The following is a 19,399-nucleotide window of genomic DNA, read 5'->3' as shown; positions in this document are numbered from 1 at the left end:
AGCACGAGGGCTTGTTTGTTTTTTAAAAGTCAGTAAATAAAAATGCAAGTACCAAAAGAGAAAGTATCGAATAAAAAAAATGGTTAGCAACTCACTTCATATGTGAAGCTTTTATAGTCCTGCTGGAACAGACTCTGAATTTAGAGCTTCTGCAGTGAGATCTTTCTAAATGAAATTTAGAGCATTAGCCAGAAACTGACTAAAAGTGGCACCAGATTCCTGCTCATATCATTTTTCAGATAATGTATTGTTGGAGATAACTGGTGAGGTACAAAACAGAAAGCAGCTTAACAGATAAAGAAAGATTGGAGCACTCCTGATTCAGTATTGTTTTGACTTGTCAACTGAAGATTAGTTATGGAAATAATTCTATTCTATATAGGTTCTTATACTGCACTCATTAACATACAATCTGAGCGCCTTCCAGTAGCGCATTCAGCAACATGACTAATATCTGTCATTAATGGAAAATGAACACGGGACATCAACATGTCACGCTTCTAATTAAGTGTGTGGTGTAATGCTTATATCATAGCCTCACTTAAACTTAACACTTATAGTGGATTCTACAGCTGTGAGCCTATGAGTAATTAGAAGGTGTACACAGCCGCTGGATGAGAAAGCTTGCCTAATACGTGTTTTGATATTTTTATAGCAATGAGGCATCTATTAATATTTTTCTGTCAAACAACAAAAAATGTATACGTAAAATTAAATAAATACTTGTGGAAATTTGCCTGAACTTTTAGCAATAAATGCAACCTATTTTATTTTTATTTATAAGTTTTCTTTGATGATTATCACCATAGTATCAGAACTCCTTGAACATATGAATCAATTTATACTCAACATTTTTATGAGATGGGAAGTATGTCCATTTTACAGATTTAAAACAGAAGCACAGAAATTATATAACTTACTCAAGCTCAAATTTGTGGCTGAGCCAAGATCTCCTGAGTTCCAGTTCAGTGCTTAAATCACAAGGCAATTCTTGCTTCTACAATCTTTATGACATACAGGTATGGTGATAGTAAATTTCCAAGTCAAATTTTGGAATAATCTCCCATTCCTCCCTCCTACCCTCTCCCAGACATTTACATGAATGCAAGAGATCTAAAAGATCTGGTTATCTAGATTAGGGATTTAGAAATTTATTTTGATTGGTTATTACTTTATTAAAGGATTGGTCACTGATTTTTGCCTCCCTAGTATATATAGGTTGCAACCAGCAAGTAAAATATAAGCTAAGTACCTGTTGAGTACAAAATTAGAAGAAAAGAGCATAAAGAGGCTCCATTCATTTCCTTGGCAAGCATAACCGAGCATAGCTATTTCCCAGGCCAATCTACCTAGCCCAGCACCAGGTACCAGGATATTAACTTTGGAGAGATCCCTGCAACAAAACAAAAATAGTAGTTAATCCTTTAGCCAATACGTCTTAATAGAATGTCTATGGTCTGGCTAAATACTGTGATTTTCATATATTTAAACAGAGATAATTCGATAAGAATTTTCATTTATATGTTATGATTTCGCCGTAGACAAATCAGACTTGTTGTGAACAGGTGCCCTGGGGGGAAAAAGCCCATCATACTGTAACAGAGTAAGTTATGGAATCTCGAAGTATTCTTTTTTTTTTTTTTGGGGGGGGGGGGGGGTCGGGAAGAAGAGAAATTAAAAAAAATCTATAGGCAAAAACCTGATTTGTGAAAAACAACATTCACACCGAATAAAAGATAAAATAATTCACACTTAAGCAATCCTTAGTTGCGGTGTAATACAAAATTAAAAGACAGCTATTCTTCAAATAGTTTTCTTAACTTTTCAGATGAGCCCTCTAAAAACAACTCTGTTTGTAAAGGTGACTTGCAAAAGAAAAAAACAGGTTTGTGCCCTTTCCCCCCCGCCTTCTCTTGATGCAGAGTGACAACCTATTAAATTTTTAAATATTAGAAATTCAGGTCTTGTTTACCCTAAAAGAGTGCTTTTCCTTAAGGACTATGGACAATTGCAGACCTAGTAGGGTTTGACATCAGAAACAGAAAATAAATGAAATCTTATTTATTGACATGGAAGTATTCAGCTGATTGAAAACTGTTAATATATTTAACTCAAGTACTTTTTATACATTCAGTACCCCCTTTGATTATGGATTTGGGAGCTCTTTCAAACTTTATTTATGTCACTGCAGGGCGTCTACCAATAAGAACAGAAAAGGTAAGACTTGATATTCCTGATGTTTCTAGAAAAGAACAAGCAGACAAAAACTGAGGGAGGAAAGAAGGGGGAGAAAATTTCAGGCCCCTTTTGTATGTCAAAAGCAAAAAATAGTGTGCACTCAACTTCTTCTCCCCCTTTGCAAGTCACCTTTAAGTCAAGAAGTCATTAAACGGATGTAACTAAGACACTTAAAAACAGCATCCGACTAGTATGCAAGACAAGACAATCCCAATTTTCAAGATGTGGAGGTGGGATAAAATGAAATGCAGTCTTCAGAATATTGAGAACCAGGTAGCCAGAATGGTTACAAAGAGTTGGCATTACCATGTTTCCAAAGCATAAAGAGGAGTGGGGAAAGTCAGCTTTGGAAAGACTGGCTTCAAGAGACAAATCCAGATTGCAGCGAAGAAAATGCTGACCAGCTTTAAAGATGGTCTTCTTTAAAAAAGACCATGCATGCAGTATAATTATAGCCATGTCGGTCAGGTAATATCTTTTATTGGACTAACTTCTTTCTCTCTCATCTACATAAGTCGGTTCAATAAAAGATATTACACCATCCACCTTAAAAAAAAAGTTACAAACTTGTTCCTTGAGATGTGTTGCACATGTCCCTTCCACTTCAGGTGTGTGCGCCCAGTGCACTGTTGGAGAGTTTCCCCTCAGAAGTACCCATCTGCTGCCCTGCGCTAATGCATGGTGGTATACAGGGTGGAACCACCCCAAATCCAATCAGTTCCTTTTTACTGGAGAGAACGATATGGAGGGTTAGTTATAGAATGGGCACATGCAACTTACGTCCAAGAACAACAGTTACTGAACAGGTTAGTAACTGTTTCTTTAAGTGATTGCACATATCCATTCTACTTTAGGTGACTCACAAGCAGTTCAATCCCACCTCCAGCTTGGAACCTACCTGAATAAGGACTGGACGACCACATACCCAAATACAGTATCATCTCTAGATTGCTGAGAGTCAACAATGTGAGGCAAAGGTAAGCACTGAAGACCAAGTTGCTGCTTTACAAATGTCTAGGACAGGCACATGAGCTCGTAAGGCTGCAGAGGCTGCATGTGATGTAGAAGAACGTGCTTGTATTCTGCTTAGTGAAGCTACACTGGCCAAGTCATAACACAAGCCTATACAGGAGGATATTCAAGTTGAGATCCTTTGAGAAGAGACTGGGAGACCTTTCCTCCTATCTGCAACTGCCACAAACAACTGTGAGAATGATCTAAACTGTTTGTTAGTATTCTACTTGGACAGGACCACTCTCCTGATATCCAAAGCGTGGAGTCTCTCCATCCTCATGAGCATGAGGCTTCGGGAAGAAAGAAGGTAAGTACATTGCTTGACTGATACGAAAATGAGACACACCTTAGTAAGAAATTTTGGATGTGGACCTAGATAAACCTTGTCTTTGTAGAAGACAGTGTATGGAGGAGAAGACAGAGCATACAACTCACCTACTCTCCTGGCAGAAGTGATTATCAGGGTACTCTTTTTGGTGCCAGAGACACATAACAAGGAGCATATAGCTAACAATTCAAAGGAAGGAACCATAAGTTTTGACAACACCAAACTCAAATCCCAAGGAGGAACAGGATGCTCCACCTGAGAGTACCACCTTTCCAAACCCTTCAAAAACCTTATTGACATAGTATTGGGGGGAAAAACAGAATTATCAATTGGAGTGTAGAAACCTAAAATAGCTGCTAAATGAACCTTAATTAAATGAATAGCCAGACATTGTTTCAGGAACAACAGATAGCTCAGAATATGATGTGGTGGAAACTGGACTTGGAAGACCTCTTTCTAGTGGGACAAGATGAAGAATCGTTTCCATTTAATCAGATAAGTATACTTAGTGTATGGTTTTCTATTCTTTAAAAGTGGATTTTGAATTTCCTTTGAACAAACTTCTTCCTGGGGCATTAACCACAGAGCATCCAGGCTGTCAGGTAGAGGACCTGCAGGTTGGGGAGGTGACTGTGGTCCTGGGAGACCAGATTTTGATCCAGTGGTAGTCAGCAGATCTTTGACCGAGAGGGACAGCAGAGTGGAAAACACTGCTGATGTCATGCTGGAGCTGCAACTTTGACTTGGGCATGAGCCTGCCTCATTTTCAACAATATTCTTGGTATGAGTGGGAGTGGAGCAAGTGTATACAAGAGCACGCTTGCCCAGGGCAACAGGAAAGGGTCCGTGAGGGACCCTGGACTGTGACCTTGTTGAGAACAAAACTGATTACACTTCCTGCTGACTTATGTTGCAAAGACATCTACACAGGGAGTCCCCCACAGCCACAAAACGGATGTGGCAATGTCCTGATGGACAGACCACTTATCATGACTAGTAAATGATCTGCTTAACCAGTCTGCCAGACCATTCTTCACACTTGCAATGTGAGAGGCTTTGAGGCTGATTGAACTGGCGATGCACAAGTCTCACAGCCTGAATGACTCTTGGCATAGCAGAGTCAACCAGATCCTCCTTGTCTATAGGTACACGTAGACTTCTCTTGATATGAGGAAGGAAGACTTGACAAATCAGTTGAATGGCCCTCAATTCTCTGATGTTTATATGCAGAGTTAAATCCTGTATAGATCATAAAACTTGTGTCTGCAGAGAACCCAGGTGAGACCACCTGCCTGAGGGCAGAAGCATCTGTAACTAGGATTAAAGCTGATTGAGGAGAAGCAAATGGCACTCCAGCCACACACTTGAGGGGTCTGTCCCCCAGCCCAGCATAGCCAGAATTTGAGTGGGCATTTGCACTACCACATCTAGAGGGTGATGAATTGGCAAGTAAACTGAAGCCAGCCATCCTTGCCATTTCCTGAGATGGAGCCTGGCATGCTGGACTACATAAATGCATGAAGCCATACGCCCCAGAAGCCTGAGGCAATTTCATATTGTCATGGTGGGGATGAATTTTCAGGTCTAAAAGACTAGCCAGCATCATCTGGAATTGTAATTGCAGGACAAATGCCTTGGCTTCTGCAGAGTTCAAGACTGCTCCTATGAACTATTTTTTGCACTGGAGACAGGACTTCTCTGTGCTGATAAGCAACCCTAGTGTATCGAAGATAGAATGGATGACTGTCACGCTGGACAGCAGCTGAGTCTTGGACTGGCCTCTCACCAACCAGTTGTCCAGGTAGGGAAAAACTTGAAATCTTGATTTTCTAAGAAATGCCACCACGACTGTCACACAGTTTGCAAACATACATAGGGAGCTGAACAGGCCAAATGGTAGGCATGCAAATTGGTAATGGCACTGGTTGACCATATATCTCAGGAATTTCCTGGGGCTCTGATGTATTGGCACATGGAAACCTGAGTCTTTCAAATTGATGGCAGCATACCCATCTCCAGGGAAGAGATAATAGAAGACAACATGACAATGTTAAATTTTATCTTTTTCCAGAGAGGTCTGTTGAGCTACCGCAGGTCTAGCATGGGTCTCCTTTTGCTTTTAGGACCAGGAAATAGCAGGAATAAAATCCCTTTTCTATGAGAAACTGCGGAACCTCCTCTGTGGCTGCCAAATGGAGGAGAGATTGCACCTCCCAAAGCAGAGCTTCCTCATGAGAGTGGTCCCTGAAGAGAGACTGGGAAGGGGCTTGGATAGGGTGACCAGATAGCAAGTGTGAAAAATCAGAATGGGTTGGGAGGTATATAGGTGCCTAGCTAAGACAAAGCCCCAAATATCAGGACATCTCATCACCCTGGGCTTGGAAAAAGGGGGACAGAAATGAACTAAAGGGTGTATTCCAATTCCACTGTACTTAAGACCCACTGGTCTCCAACGATTTGAGACCAAGCACTTGAGCAGGTAGATAGCAGGCTGGTAAACAGAGGGATAGGATAGGCTGCATGCTGTCCTTGACATAAACAAAAATATTTGCTTAGAACTCCTAGTCTGTCTGGATGAACTAGAAGCTGCTGCAGAAGAAGGGGGGAAGTTTTCTCCAGTAATCTCTGTTCTTTTTCCTCATTGGGTCATGGTAGTGAGGAATGAAAGCAACTAGTGATGTGGTTCCTGAGGACAAAACAGCTTTTAAATGCCCGAATATCAGGCCATGCAGCCTGTCAGTCTGCTCAGAGAAGAGTGACAACCCTTCAAAAGGAAGGTCTTGTATGGTCTGTTGGACCTCGAGGGAAACCTGGCAACTGGAGACATGAACATCTGTGAATCATAATGGCTGATGCAGTGACCCTAGCAGCAGAGTCGGCAGTGTCCACCCCCACCTGAAGTGAGGTTCTAGCCACTAATTTACCTCTTCAACAAGGCAAGAATATCTCTTTTAATATACCAAACCTCGGAAGTTGAAGTCATAGCACCCTAACAACCCCTGCAGTTAGCAATCCTGAAATGCAGGCCAGCCATCGAATAAAGCTTTCTGCAACAGGTCAAGTTTTGTAGCAGCCTTTGACTGCAAGGTAGACAATTGTTGCCCCTGGTGCTTTCTCATCGGCAGCTGAGACCACCAGCAACCCCGGAGAGAGGTGGGTGCAGAGGTGCTCAAACCATGGAGAGGGCTTGACAAAGGTCTGGCTGGAATGATTTAGTTGGGATTGATCCTGCTTTGAGGACCAGATGACCTCCTGAGGTCTCTTTCAACCCTAATCTTCTATGAGGGTACATGATATCTGCGCTCAGCTCGCTCTGATGTGGGGGAAGGAAAGATAGAGTCCACCACAGAACCTTGGTGGGCTCCAGGACAGCTACATTAATCAGAGCGCCACCCAAGAAGTCTAGCAGTTGCTAAAATGTCAATCAGCCTGTGGAATGACAAGAAAATCTCTTCCACCTGGATAGCCAAGGCAGAAACCACCCTTTTTAAAAGGTCCTGGTGGGCCCTTTAATCATCTGAACCACTGCCTCATCAGGTAATGAAGAGGACAAAGCCATAATCGGCTGAGGTGGAGCCCTCTCTGGCCTTTCAAAGGGAGAGTCGCCTGAGCAATATCTTCCTGCATGGTACTGAGCGTCGTATTGGTCACTGACTCCTGGTGTACTTGGCAGGATGGTTCTTAACACCTACTTGATGTTACAGAAGTGGGTGGGCACAAAGAGTACCCAGACATCTGTGGGAATCCCAAAGCATTCCAGAATGGCACTGGGAAAGCCCAGAAACTCAATTACTTTTGGCCCATGGATCCCTACAGGCTGGCCTGGAAGGGCTCTACTGTGGATACAAGGAGTGGTAAGCCCTCTGAGGGAAACGGCAAGGTGCACGACATGACTGTGAGACGTATGAACAGACCTTTTAGTCTGAAGATAAATCAGCCTCTTCTGACCAAGGCAGGCTGGGGGACTGATCCTGTCGGTGCCTGTGATCAGCATTGGGAGCCTGCGGACAACGATACTGGAGAAATCGTCGCTGGCTTTCCTCTTCACAGCACTGTATGATAGACATTTGGATATCCAGAGGTGCCCACAGTACTTAACGCAGTATTGTAGTAGCTGGCAAAGTGTGACCTGCAGTTGTCGGTACCGTGTGAAAAGACACCTGTATCACGAGCAACACCGGTACCTAGAGGCTGATCAAGTCCCTTGTCGCAGCAAATGCCTCCTGAGTTGATGGCACAAGGATAGCCTCCAGTTGGTGGGCAGAAGCAGACTGCACTGATTAGCTCGATGATGCCATCTCAGGGGATGGTCTTGATAATGCCTGTGCTGGAGTCGATGGTCTCAGCTTCAAATTGACTATTTCCATTGTCTGCATGCCTGCCAGCCTTCAGTACAGGGGATCGCCCTTTCACTGATGTTGAGTCCTTGGAGGCCAACTTGCAATGTTTCTCTCAGCTCTGAGGAAGACAATCAGTGCTGGGACTCAGCCAATAGAGGTGGAGCACTCCTCACTGAAACCAAAGTGCTTTGGCACCCATTTGAAACAGGAAAGTCTCTCAGATGGAGGGAGCAGAGCTGAATCTATCAGGAGAAATTAAAGTCTGGCCTCCCTGTGTCTCTTGGTTCTAGTTTAAAGTCCCTACAAATTTGACACCAATCGCTGACATGCAACTCTGCATCACACTTCAGGCAACTTGGAGTGGGGGGAGGGCGTCTCTCACTAGCACTGGTTTCTTGCAGGAGTGGCAGGGCTTGTATCCTGGTGACTGAGGCATGCCTTGGCGATGGTAACAATACTCAGAACAGGAACTGAAGTGTTTAAAAAGATAAACACCATAAAAAAAAATTAACTATCACTAACTAATACTATAAACTACTAACCTATCGGTGCCAGTAACAAGGACCTGTACTAAGGCAGAGATGATGTACTCCATCCAGGAACTTGAGTGGTGGTGATAGAGGTTTTGAGGAAATTCCTTGTACTCAAGTGAATCAGCTCTAGCCAATGCCTGGACTCATGTTAGCTAACTTTAAGGGTTAAACATTTCTTCAGTCCTTGGATCGTGAGAAATTAATCTCTATGTGCCTTTGTAAAGGAGGAAAGAGATGTTCATTGTGCTTTTGCATAAGAATTATTCACAAAAAGAAAAGGAGTACTTGTGGCACCTTAGAGACTAACCAATTTATTTGAGCATAAGCTTTCGTGAGCTACAGCTCACTTCATTGGATGCATGCTGATGAAGTGAGCTGTTGCTCATGAAAGCTTATGCTCAAATAAATTGGTTAGTCTCTAAGGTGCCACAAGTACTCCTTTTCTCTTTTTGCAAATACAGACTAACACGGCTGTTACTCTGAAACTTATCATTATGGAAGGCACTGCATTTAGCCGTATGGAGTGGAAATCTATCAACTGCATGAAAAAACTTGTACAGATACAGTCAGACATAGTCTTCCTTTCCAAATGCAAACAGATGGACATCGTACCAAAAGGACTGAAGGTAAAAAATCCATTACAATCTACATACCACACAGACTATGCTGACAGCTTGTGCCACATGCTCTCAAAGAAACTGCAGAATCACCTGATCAACATCCTCTACAGCAAACAGGGAAAGATTAAGAATGAGCTCTCAGAAATGGATACTCTCATAAAAAAAACAACCTTCCACACAAACTTCCTTGTGGCTGGACTTTACTAAAACTAGACAAGCCATTTACAACACACACTTTGCTTCTCTACAAAAGAAAAAAGACACTACACTTTCTAACCTACTACATGTCACAAGGGGCCACATCAACGGTTTCCTCAACCCACCCAGCAATATTGTTAACCTATCCAACTATACTCTCAGCCCAGCAGAAGCAGCTGTCCTATCTCGGGGCCTCTCCTTCTGCCCCTCCACCCCCACAAACGTGATACAGTTCTGTGGTGACCTAGAATCCTATTTTAGACATCTCCGACTCAAGGAATATTTCCAACATACCTCTGAACAACATACTAATCCACAGAGACCTCCCTACCAACACTACAAAAAGAAGGATTTTAGGTGGACTCCTCCTGAAGGTTGAAACAGCAGACTGGACTTCTACAGAGTGTGCTTCCGCCGACGTGCACGGGCTGAAATTGTGGAAAAGCGGCATCACTTGCGCCATACCCTCAGCCGTGCAGAACACAATGCCATCCACAGCCTCAGAAACAACTCTGACATCATAATCAAAAAGGCTGACAAAGGAGGTGCTGTTGTCATCATGAATAGGTCGGAATATGAACAAGAGGCTGCTCGGCAGCTCTCCAACACCACTTTCTACAAGCCATTACCCTCTGATCCCACAGAGTTACCAAAAGAAACTACAGCATTTGCTTAAGAAACTCCCTGAAAAAGCACAAGATCAAATCTGCACACACACAACCCTGGAACCCCGACCTGGGATATTCTATCTAGTACCCAAATCCATAAACCTGGAAATCCTGGGTGCCCCATCATCTCAGGCATTGGCACCCTGACAGCACGACTGTCTGGCTATGTAGACTCCCTCCTCAGGCCCTACGCTACCAGCACTCCCAGCTACCTTCGAGACACCACTGACTTCCTGAGGAAACTACAATCCATCGGTGATCTTCCAGATAACACCATCCTGGCCACTATGGATGTAGAAGCCCTCTACACCAACATTCCACACAAAGATGGACTACAAGCCATTAGGAACAATATCCCCAATAATGTCACGGCTAACCTGGTAGCTGAACTTTGTGACTTTGTCCTCACCCATAACTATTTCACATTTGGGGACAATGTATACCTTCAGATCAGCGGCACTGCTATGGGTACCCGCATGGCCCCACAGTATGCCAACATTTTTATGGCTGATTTAGAACAACGCTTCCTCGAGCTCTCGTCCCCTAACGCCCCTACTCTACTTGTGCTATATTGATGACATCTTCATCATCTGGACCCATGGAAAAGAAGCCCCTGAGGAATTCCACCATGATTTCAACAATTTCCATCCCACCATCAACTTCAGCCTGGTCCAGTCCACACAAGAGATCTGCTTCCTGGACACTACAGTGCTAATAAACGATGGTCACATAACCACCACCCTACACCGGAAACCTACTGACCGCTATTCCTACCTACATGCCTCCAGCTTTCACCCTAACCACACCACACGATCCATCGTCTACAGCCAAGCTCTGCGATACAACCGCATTTGCTCCAACCCCTCAGACAGAGGCACACACCTACAAGATCTCTATCAAGCATTCTTACAACTACAATACCCACCTGCGGAAGTGAAGAAACAGATGGATAGAGCCAGAAGAGTTCCCAGAAGTCACCTACTACAGGACAGGCCTAACAAAGAAAATAACAGAACGCCACTAGCCGTCACCTTCAGCCCCCAACTAAAACCCCTCCAACGCATTATTAAGGACCTACAACCTATCCCGAAGGATGACCCAACACTCTCACAAATCTTGGAAGACAGGCCAGTCCTTGCCTACAGACAGCCCCCCAACCTGAAGCAAATACTCACCAGCAACCACATACCAAACAATCAGGAACCTATCCTTGCAACAAAGCCCGTTGCCAACTGTGCCCACATATCTATTCAGGGGACATCATAGGGCCTAATCACATCAACCACACTATCAGAGGCTCGTTCACCTGCGCATCCACCAATGTGATATATGCCATCATGTGCCAGCAATGCCCCTCTGCCATGTACATTGGTCAAACTGGACAGTCTCTACGTAAAAGAATAAATGGACACAAATCAGATGTCAAGAATTATAACATTCATAAACCAGTCGGAGAACACTTCAATCTCTCTGGTCACGCGATTACAGACATGAAAGTTGCTATATTACAACAAAAAAACTTCAAATCTAGACTCCAGCGAGAAACTGTTGACCTGGAATTCATTTGCAAATTTGATACAATTAACTTAGGCTTGAATAGAGACTGGTAGTGGCTAAGTCATTATGCAAGGTAACCTATTTCCCCTTGTTTTTTCCTACCCCCCAGACGTTCTTGTTAAACCCTGGATTTGTGCTGGAAATGGCCCACCTTGATTATCATACACATTGTAAGGAGAGTGGTCACTTTAGATAAGCTATTACCAACAGGAGAGTGGGGTGGGAGGAGGTATTTTTTCATGCTTTGTGTGTATATATAAAGATCTTCTACACTTTTCCACAGTATGCATCCGATGAAGTGAGCTGTAGCTCACGAAAGCTTATGCTCAAATAAATTGGTTAGTCTCCAAGGTGCCACAAGTACTCCTATTCTTTTTGCGAATATAGACTAACACGGCTGTTACTCTGAAACCAGGAACATACAGTGTGCCATCAATCCTTCTCCTGCTCTTGGCATCACCACTCTGCCTACAGCATGATCCTATCATGGGGGCCATACAGAATGGCAGTAGAAGGTCACATAAGTTTGCACTGCTCTGAAAGAATTACACATGAGCCACAGTGAGGGCTGGAATCTGGCCCAATATGAGAATAGAAAACAAGTGATGATATGGTACCTGAGTGCATGGAGCTATAAACAAGCTGTCAATGTGGCTTGGGCATTTCTTTAAGAGATAACATATGAAACCAGCTATGTCAGATCCTCATGTTCACTGTCTAGACAACTGTGCTACCTTATAGAACTCCCATCCATTTTATTCTTAACACTAGAGTGTGTGAACCAATACAAATTATTCTAACTAGGTACTTCATGTATAATTCTAGCAAAACAAAGTTTAAAAGAAACTACCAGGTGACTCTTATCCTGACAATTCTCATACTGATAACCGTTTGTGTATATATTTTCCCGTAACCACACTTGACATCTAGGTGAATCTGTTGACATTACCAATCTCCATAGCATTCCTTAAATGTTATTTTCTAGGTGAGAGGTCATGTTCATACCAGAGAGTTTCATCCTCAAAGTGCACTTAGAGCAGACCTCCATAAAAGAGAATTCCAGAATTCCATGGCCATACTCGAAAGTTTAAGAGTTATAAACTCTGTATATAGTTAGATAAAAGTCCCATTTTCTAAGTCTAGTCAGAAGTTCTACCCATTGGTTTGATCACAAGATCCTGTGGCTGCTTTTCCCATTAGAAGCAAAGAGAAATGAATTTTAATTTTCAGCTTCCAACATCTCTAAGATTCCCACTCCCCAACCTTCTAGAACCAACTCTGATGGAAGAAAGGGGAAACACCATCTGCCCCATATTCAACAGCGAGAGTACCTTAAACACTGCTCTCTGCTCAGATGGGGCACCTTGCATTCCCTTCCATATCTTAACAAACTTGATTCCTCCTGTGAAGGGAAGCAGCTGTTCCCCACCAACATCCAAAAAGAGGAAGCAGGTTAGTAATATCCTTTTTTGCCCATACAAGTTTCTTCTTCTACAGAGTGGGCAAGGATGATGGGAAGAGAACACTGCTAGTAAACTCCAAAAATAGATGAACATACAAAATGGGTACTACTCTGTACTGCATCTGTACAACACTCTGTGTTGCCCTAAAGAGGCATAATAATCTGAAGCCAGAGATCTTCCAGATTTTAGCAAATAAACCACCCTGGATATGAGCATAGACATGATACACTGCAGAGAGAAATAAATGTATTATGTAAGCACCACTCACATTTCCATCATTGAGTAGTGTTTTAAACATAGCAAATTCTTTTAAATTACTATAGTATGCACTAAAGAAATCCAACGTATAGTATTAAAACATAGAAAAGATGTTTGTGCTTTTATTTCACAGAAACTCAGCTGAAGTGGAACTGAGATATGATTGAGTGGCCTAAACTAAACCAATGGGGACTAAAAACAATGCTAGACCTCCAACCAGCATTTTAGAACAAATATCTTGGTCATATAGCTACTGGGATGGAACCGATATCAAATATTTTGTCTAAGTGAAAAAAAATAACTCTTAAAATCATCATGTAGCTGTCAACTGAAGTCAATCTATGCCAGGATATTGCTTCCTACATGCAAGTGTAAAGTTTGACTTGAGTTTGTTGATCACAAATCAAAGGTTTTGACTTTTACCACTTCAGGCATACAGTGTTAAGATGCTGAAACACAGTGAGCTTTTCCATGGCCAAATTTTTGAAAATTTTAACCTGAGAGTTAATTTTTAACATTAAGACCATTACTCTTAAAAGTTAATTGAATATGATCCCTCCTTTAGCTCTGCATCTGTACAGAATCTGCCCCATACAGATCTGTACAGAAACTTCAATTAACTTGCAGTGGCTGATCCAATTTATTTATTTTTGAATTTATTTAGTGCATCTGTTAACACTCACTCTGAATATGTGTAAAACCTGAATCACTTACAGTTAAAACACAACATGATTAATCCAATTCACAGAGCACTTCTGCCTTAGGAAAAGCCAAACAAAATTAAGGATACTTGAGAAAACTGAAGCTTATTGTTTCATATACTGTGCTAAAAATATAAATTGGATGAAATTTTGAAGAGTGCTTAACGGCTCAGTACTTTGGATAATCTTATCCAATGTGTCTTGTTGGGAAAAGTTATCTAGGAATGACAGCTTTTTTTAAACTCATAGTTCAAGATAGGCTTTAGTCTGAAAAGTCTACATATCTGTTTCCAAACACGGTGAACAACAAATAATATGCTTGCACCATAAACATTTTATAAATACTTATATCCAGCTGGTCGCGTAAGAAATGGGAAAATAATTTAGACTTGACAAATTTAATCAGAACTGCTTTTACACATATACCATTTTTAAATCATTAGGAACAATTTGGCTCAATGCCAATAAAAGAGGTTTTCCACCTTCCTTTAACGTCACTGGCCTCTAAATATGCCCTCAGGCAAAAAGCCTGGACAGATAGGCATTGCTTTGCTGCATTATCTACAGTCTGAGTGGTCGCTAGGTGTAGCTTTTTGTAGATCACATTACAGTAATCCTATGAGACAAAGCTATAATAACTATGGCAAGGTCCACATCTAAAAAGAAGTCATGATTTGCTAGCCAACCACAGGTGGGAAAGCAAGAAGACACTAACTTGCTCATATAACCTGAAGAGGTAGAGGCAAAAAGCCACATAAAGGAAAAAAGTTAGCATTCAGAATTCTAAAGTAAAGAATTTCTCCTACCTCAGTTTTTGGGCTCAAGTCCAGATCTTTACTGTATTTCAAAACTATGGTCAGCTACAGTTATTTTATACTACTAAGCAGTTTATTCTGAATATGATTTCTTCACAGTTACATATTTTCCTATCAAAGCCATTTGACATAAAAACATTAGTCATGGCTCCACAGTTAAGGTTTGGGCAAGTTCTGCATTTGAAACAAGAGACTTAACTTGCATTATGAATGAAGAACGCACAGTATCTTCCCCAAAATTAAAGCTCTTTCTCGAAGTACAGAATGAATAAAAAGTTTTAAAATATTTGTTAAGCAAATGTTTTTCACTATTTACCAAATTTAACATACATGGATTCATAAGTACTGCTTTCATCTATGGGTTACAAGTCAAAAAAAGATTTAAATTTTCTTTCTATATCATTTTTCCTGGTAGGAAGAGTACACTTAAGATATCTGAAGTGAAAAGCTTAATAAATATTCTCCAACTTTCATCCGATTTGGCTTTCATATAGAAAACTGCTTCAGAGTTGCCACTGCAAATTCAGGTACAGGAACTGCAAATGGTTTTGGGAGTGACGCACCATCATAGCCTTCCTACAAAGCAAAACTAAAAGAGGGATTCCATGTAGCCAAATATAAAAAACTTGTTAGCCTTTAAGACAAGGATCTGTCTTACACAGAGGCTTCCATTTCACAAGAAAAAGCCACTGACAATATTGATGCTTGAACTGCACTAACATACCTATGAAATTTAGAATAATATAATAATGAATAAATATCCGCAACAAAGGGCAACTTTCTATTTTTATCATTTTTATGAGGGAATTTCTAAACAGAAGATAACTTTACTTAAATGTATAAAAACTAAACTTACTGTACCTTTTCTATAAGAAGACATTCCTGAATGCATTGTATCTAACAAGGGAAGAGTATTCAAGTTATATTTTTGAAAGTGCTATACAAATCTCATCTTCCAATGAAATCTTAGTGGTCTAAGTCAGTGGTTCTCAAGACAAATCAGACTCCTGAAAGGTGTACAGTAGTCTGGAGAGTTTGTTTACCCAAAGTTTCACCTCACTTAAAAACTATTTGCTTACAAAATCAGACATAAAAATGTCTGAGTGTCACAGCACACTATTACTGAAAAATTTATTATTCTCATTTTTACCATATAATTATAAAATAAAGCAACTGGAATATAAATATTGTACCTAAATTTCAGTGTGATACTTGAGCCTGTTTTGCACTGTCTGAGGAAGCTATTGGCTGTAGCAAGCTTAGGCTACAGCCAGAGCTATCAGTCCTCACTTTTATAAACACCAAGTTCACAAATGAAATTAAAACATAAGTGTCAGTGCGCCACTGTTTTTCCTCATTAAAAGAGCCTCAGTAAGTTTAAAAGTGAAATGATGTTTATTTATGACAACTGCACTAATTTCAGTAACTAAATCATTTATATTTACCTTCTTAGGACATGGATTTCATTAATGAGTTGTTTTCTCATTTTTATTACTATATCACTCTTGGTAAATAAATTTGGTCTTTTTAGGTTGTTACCGTATCAGCATTCATTCTACCTTCAGACACACAGACATGCGTTACTCTTTGTCAAGTCACTTATCAAGATATGCACACAAACAGATGAGAATTTTACAAGATACATTGTATCTTGTGTCTGAAATCAATATTGGGCCTGAACACTTACAAACAGGATTGTAAATGTAATAAAGCTGTACTAGGGGTGAAGGAACTTTTACTCATTTCCTCTCCCCTCTCACCAAGGATAACCACATTTTACTTCCCCTTCCCTTCAAGGGATCATATATTATGGCCTCCTCTTGAGCTGAGGCAAGTTGGACATGGATCCTATCACAGCACTCTCAGCAGCTGCCAAACTGGAACTTTGATTCCTTGTATTGTGCTGCTGTGGAATCACTAGGCTTAACTATATTACAACTTTTTGAACTCACATAATAAAAATATATTTAGACCTATCAATATTGGCCCATAGAGAGACAATACATAATTCTGATTTATTATTTCTTGGTTTAACGTTTTGTATTCTACTGTACTACCCTACATACAAGCATTTTTTGTTTATGCAATTAACCCAATGCTATTTGCACTTATTTTTAAATATTTTTAAATTCAAGCTTTTTTTTCCCCACTCTCTATAAACTTTTTACAAGTGACATGCAACATGGAAGGCCTATATATTTTCTTTTATAATAAATCTTAAAAACAAAGCACTATTTACCATCTCTCTTTTGGAAAGTTCTTTACAATTTCATTAATGATTGGCTGGTAGCAGGAATCTCTCTCAGGTTTCCCCGTTTCACTCCAGTCTCTTACAAACTGTTTCAAAGTGGACTTTAATTTATCCATGTCAAACGTTGACGCTGGCACAATCTTCCCATTTTCCTGATTAAAGGGCAAATAAAAGTTAGACAAAAAATAAATCCAGAAATTTAAGACGTCAAACAACCTTAGCTTTGAATACTGAAACAGACATGCTGTAGCAGCTATATGGGTGGTTTAGTTGATAAAGCACTCGCCTCTCACCTCTGGGACCAGGGCTCAAATCCAGCTTACAGTCCTATATGAAATGAGTTTGGTGGTATCAGCTCAGCCCTCAATAGACCAGCGTCCACATCACAAAACCAATATGTAATATAGCATAATTCAGCACAACTGGTAGTCCTTATTCAGGAAAGGACAAGGGGTGAGCTAGTATGGAGACCGAACAACCTCTCACTCTGAGAGGAAGGTCCCTCCAGGTCATTGATGAGGCAGCATGGAGAAGCTCACACTGGAGCTGCCCAGAACTGTACCCAGCCTATGGATACAAAAAAAAAAAAAAAAAAAAAGAAGAAGACTTCAGTTTCCATCACTGCCAGTCCCTTAAGGTTCATAAGTGTAAAACTTCATTACAAAAATAGAAAAATGTAGATCAAGTAGGGGGAAAATTATGCTAAAATTTTACAGAACTATAATACCACAAATAGTTAACTTACCTAAAACCCATAGGTGATTAAGAATGGTGTAAACTAATGTACTACAAAAACATTATTTATGGTCAATGCAGCCAAGTGAAAAGTCAACTTTAAAAAAATAACTTGGGTACAGTTAGAACTCCATTGGAGTTCTATCATACTGATCTGTTATTAAGAGTAATTACTGACACTTGCCATAGCAGACAAGTACTGTTCTCCTGAATGATTAACTGTACCTATATATAGAAAAAATAGCCAGAGATGCCTTTACTGAAAAACTATACAATATAATTCATCATGCCTATAAGACATGCAAAGGTGAGGGGGCAGGGTAATTAAGCAAATATGAATTCATGGGGGGGGGGGGAACAAAAGAAATGGAAACCTGAAGTGAGAAAAAGAAATAAAAAACTAAAAAATGTACAGAAATTTTTACTTCTGAAATATGAAAAGCGTCCAATTTTTACATACATCTTCTCCATATTCTTTATTTTCAAACATATGTTTGCACTCGTTCACAATGGTCTGTAGGATCTCTTGATTATGATCAATGCATTTCCGAATCTTGTCCAGATGAAGAAGAAATTGAGGAAGTAGGTTTTGTTGGTTAACTGGGAGGGATCTAAACTGTCTCTCTGTTCTGTTCACTTGCTCATGCATATTAGTTCTAGAAAATAAAAAAGTTAAAGTCTGTCAATGTTTAGCTTCAACTATAAATGCAAAGAACTCACATTTGAAGACACCCCAGATTACAGCTACCACAACTTCTCCATCTTTACTCAAAAAGCTTCGATCTCATTTCACAATGATCCTCTAACCAAGCCAAAAAACCTCAATTCATAAGAATTTTATAGAGAATGTGGTTATTTTTGACTGCATATTATGAAGCAGTTATCTATTCCCAGATCTGTGCACGTTAGCGTCACCATCAATGGCACTGGTTCACAAACTGAAGTCTACATTGGTTTTAATACCATTGGAAATTCATGGAAATAAGACTGATTCGGAAAACGGTTTGAAAATATCAAGCTTTTAACTGTGCATTGAAAAAGTAAAGAAAATAATATTAGAAGTACACACGCTATGCTGCATAAGATACAAGGAACTCACTTCACTTTTAATATCACTATAAGGAAGAAGTTTTTGTCAATATATCTACATGAACCATGATCCTTAAAGACTTATGCACATGCTTACCTCTTCACACTGAACAGTCCAATTAAATCAACAGAACTACTCACAATATGGAAAATTAAGTATGTGGATAAATCACTACACAATTGAGGCCTTAGTTCTCTACCTTGAACCCCTCATTAACAGAAAATTTAAGTACGAACACAAATTTCACTGTAACTACATAGGATAAAGTTGCTGTCTTCATTTTTAATTCTGATCTGTACAATATTTTCAAATCAATGTAAATTAAGGGTATTCCATAGCAAATTTAAGAACAGAAAAATGTACATACTGGGTCAAACTAATGGTCCACCTAGCCCAGTATCCTGTCTTCTAACACCTTCAGATGCTAGATGCTTCAGAGGAAATGAATTTAAGAGGGCAATTTATCGAGTGATCCATCCCATCATCCATTCCCAGCTTCTGGCAACCAGAGGTTTAAGGAGACCCAGAGTATGTGGTTGCATCCCTGACCATCTTGTCTAAAAGCCACTGATGCACCTATCCTCCGTGAA

General features: G+C 40.4%; 1 protein-coding gene across 2 annotated transcripts in view; it reads right to left on the bottom strand.

Moving 5' to 3' along the window:
- Positions 1-19,399, bottom strand: part of CARNMT1 (carnosine N-methyltransferase 1) — a 32,918-nt gene that overhangs the window by 11,532 nt on the left and 1,987 nt on the right. For both annotated transcript variants that reach the window (XM_077817568.1, XM_077817567.1), the window contains exons 2-4: positions 18,180-18,375; positions 16,973-17,136; positions 1,253-1,393 (exon numbers count right to left, since the gene is read on the bottom strand). In XM_077817568.1, coding sequence (XP_077673694.1) covers positions 1,253-1,393; positions 16,973-17,136; positions 18,180-18,375 — 501 coding nt within the window. The remainder of the gene's footprint in view (positions 1-1,252; positions 1,394-16,972; positions 17,137-18,179; positions 18,376-19,399) is intronic.

The sequence above is a fragment of the Eretmochelys imbricata genome, chromosome 5, assembly GCF_965152235.1.
Source record: "Eretmochelys imbricata isolate rEreImb1 chromosome 5, rEreImb1.hap1, whole genome shotgun sequence".
Classification (NCBI taxonomy): domain Eukaryota; kingdom Metazoa; phylum Chordata; order Testudines; family Cheloniidae; genus Eretmochelys; species Eretmochelys imbricata.
This window is presented reverse-complemented; position numbering and strand designations above follow the sequence as displayed.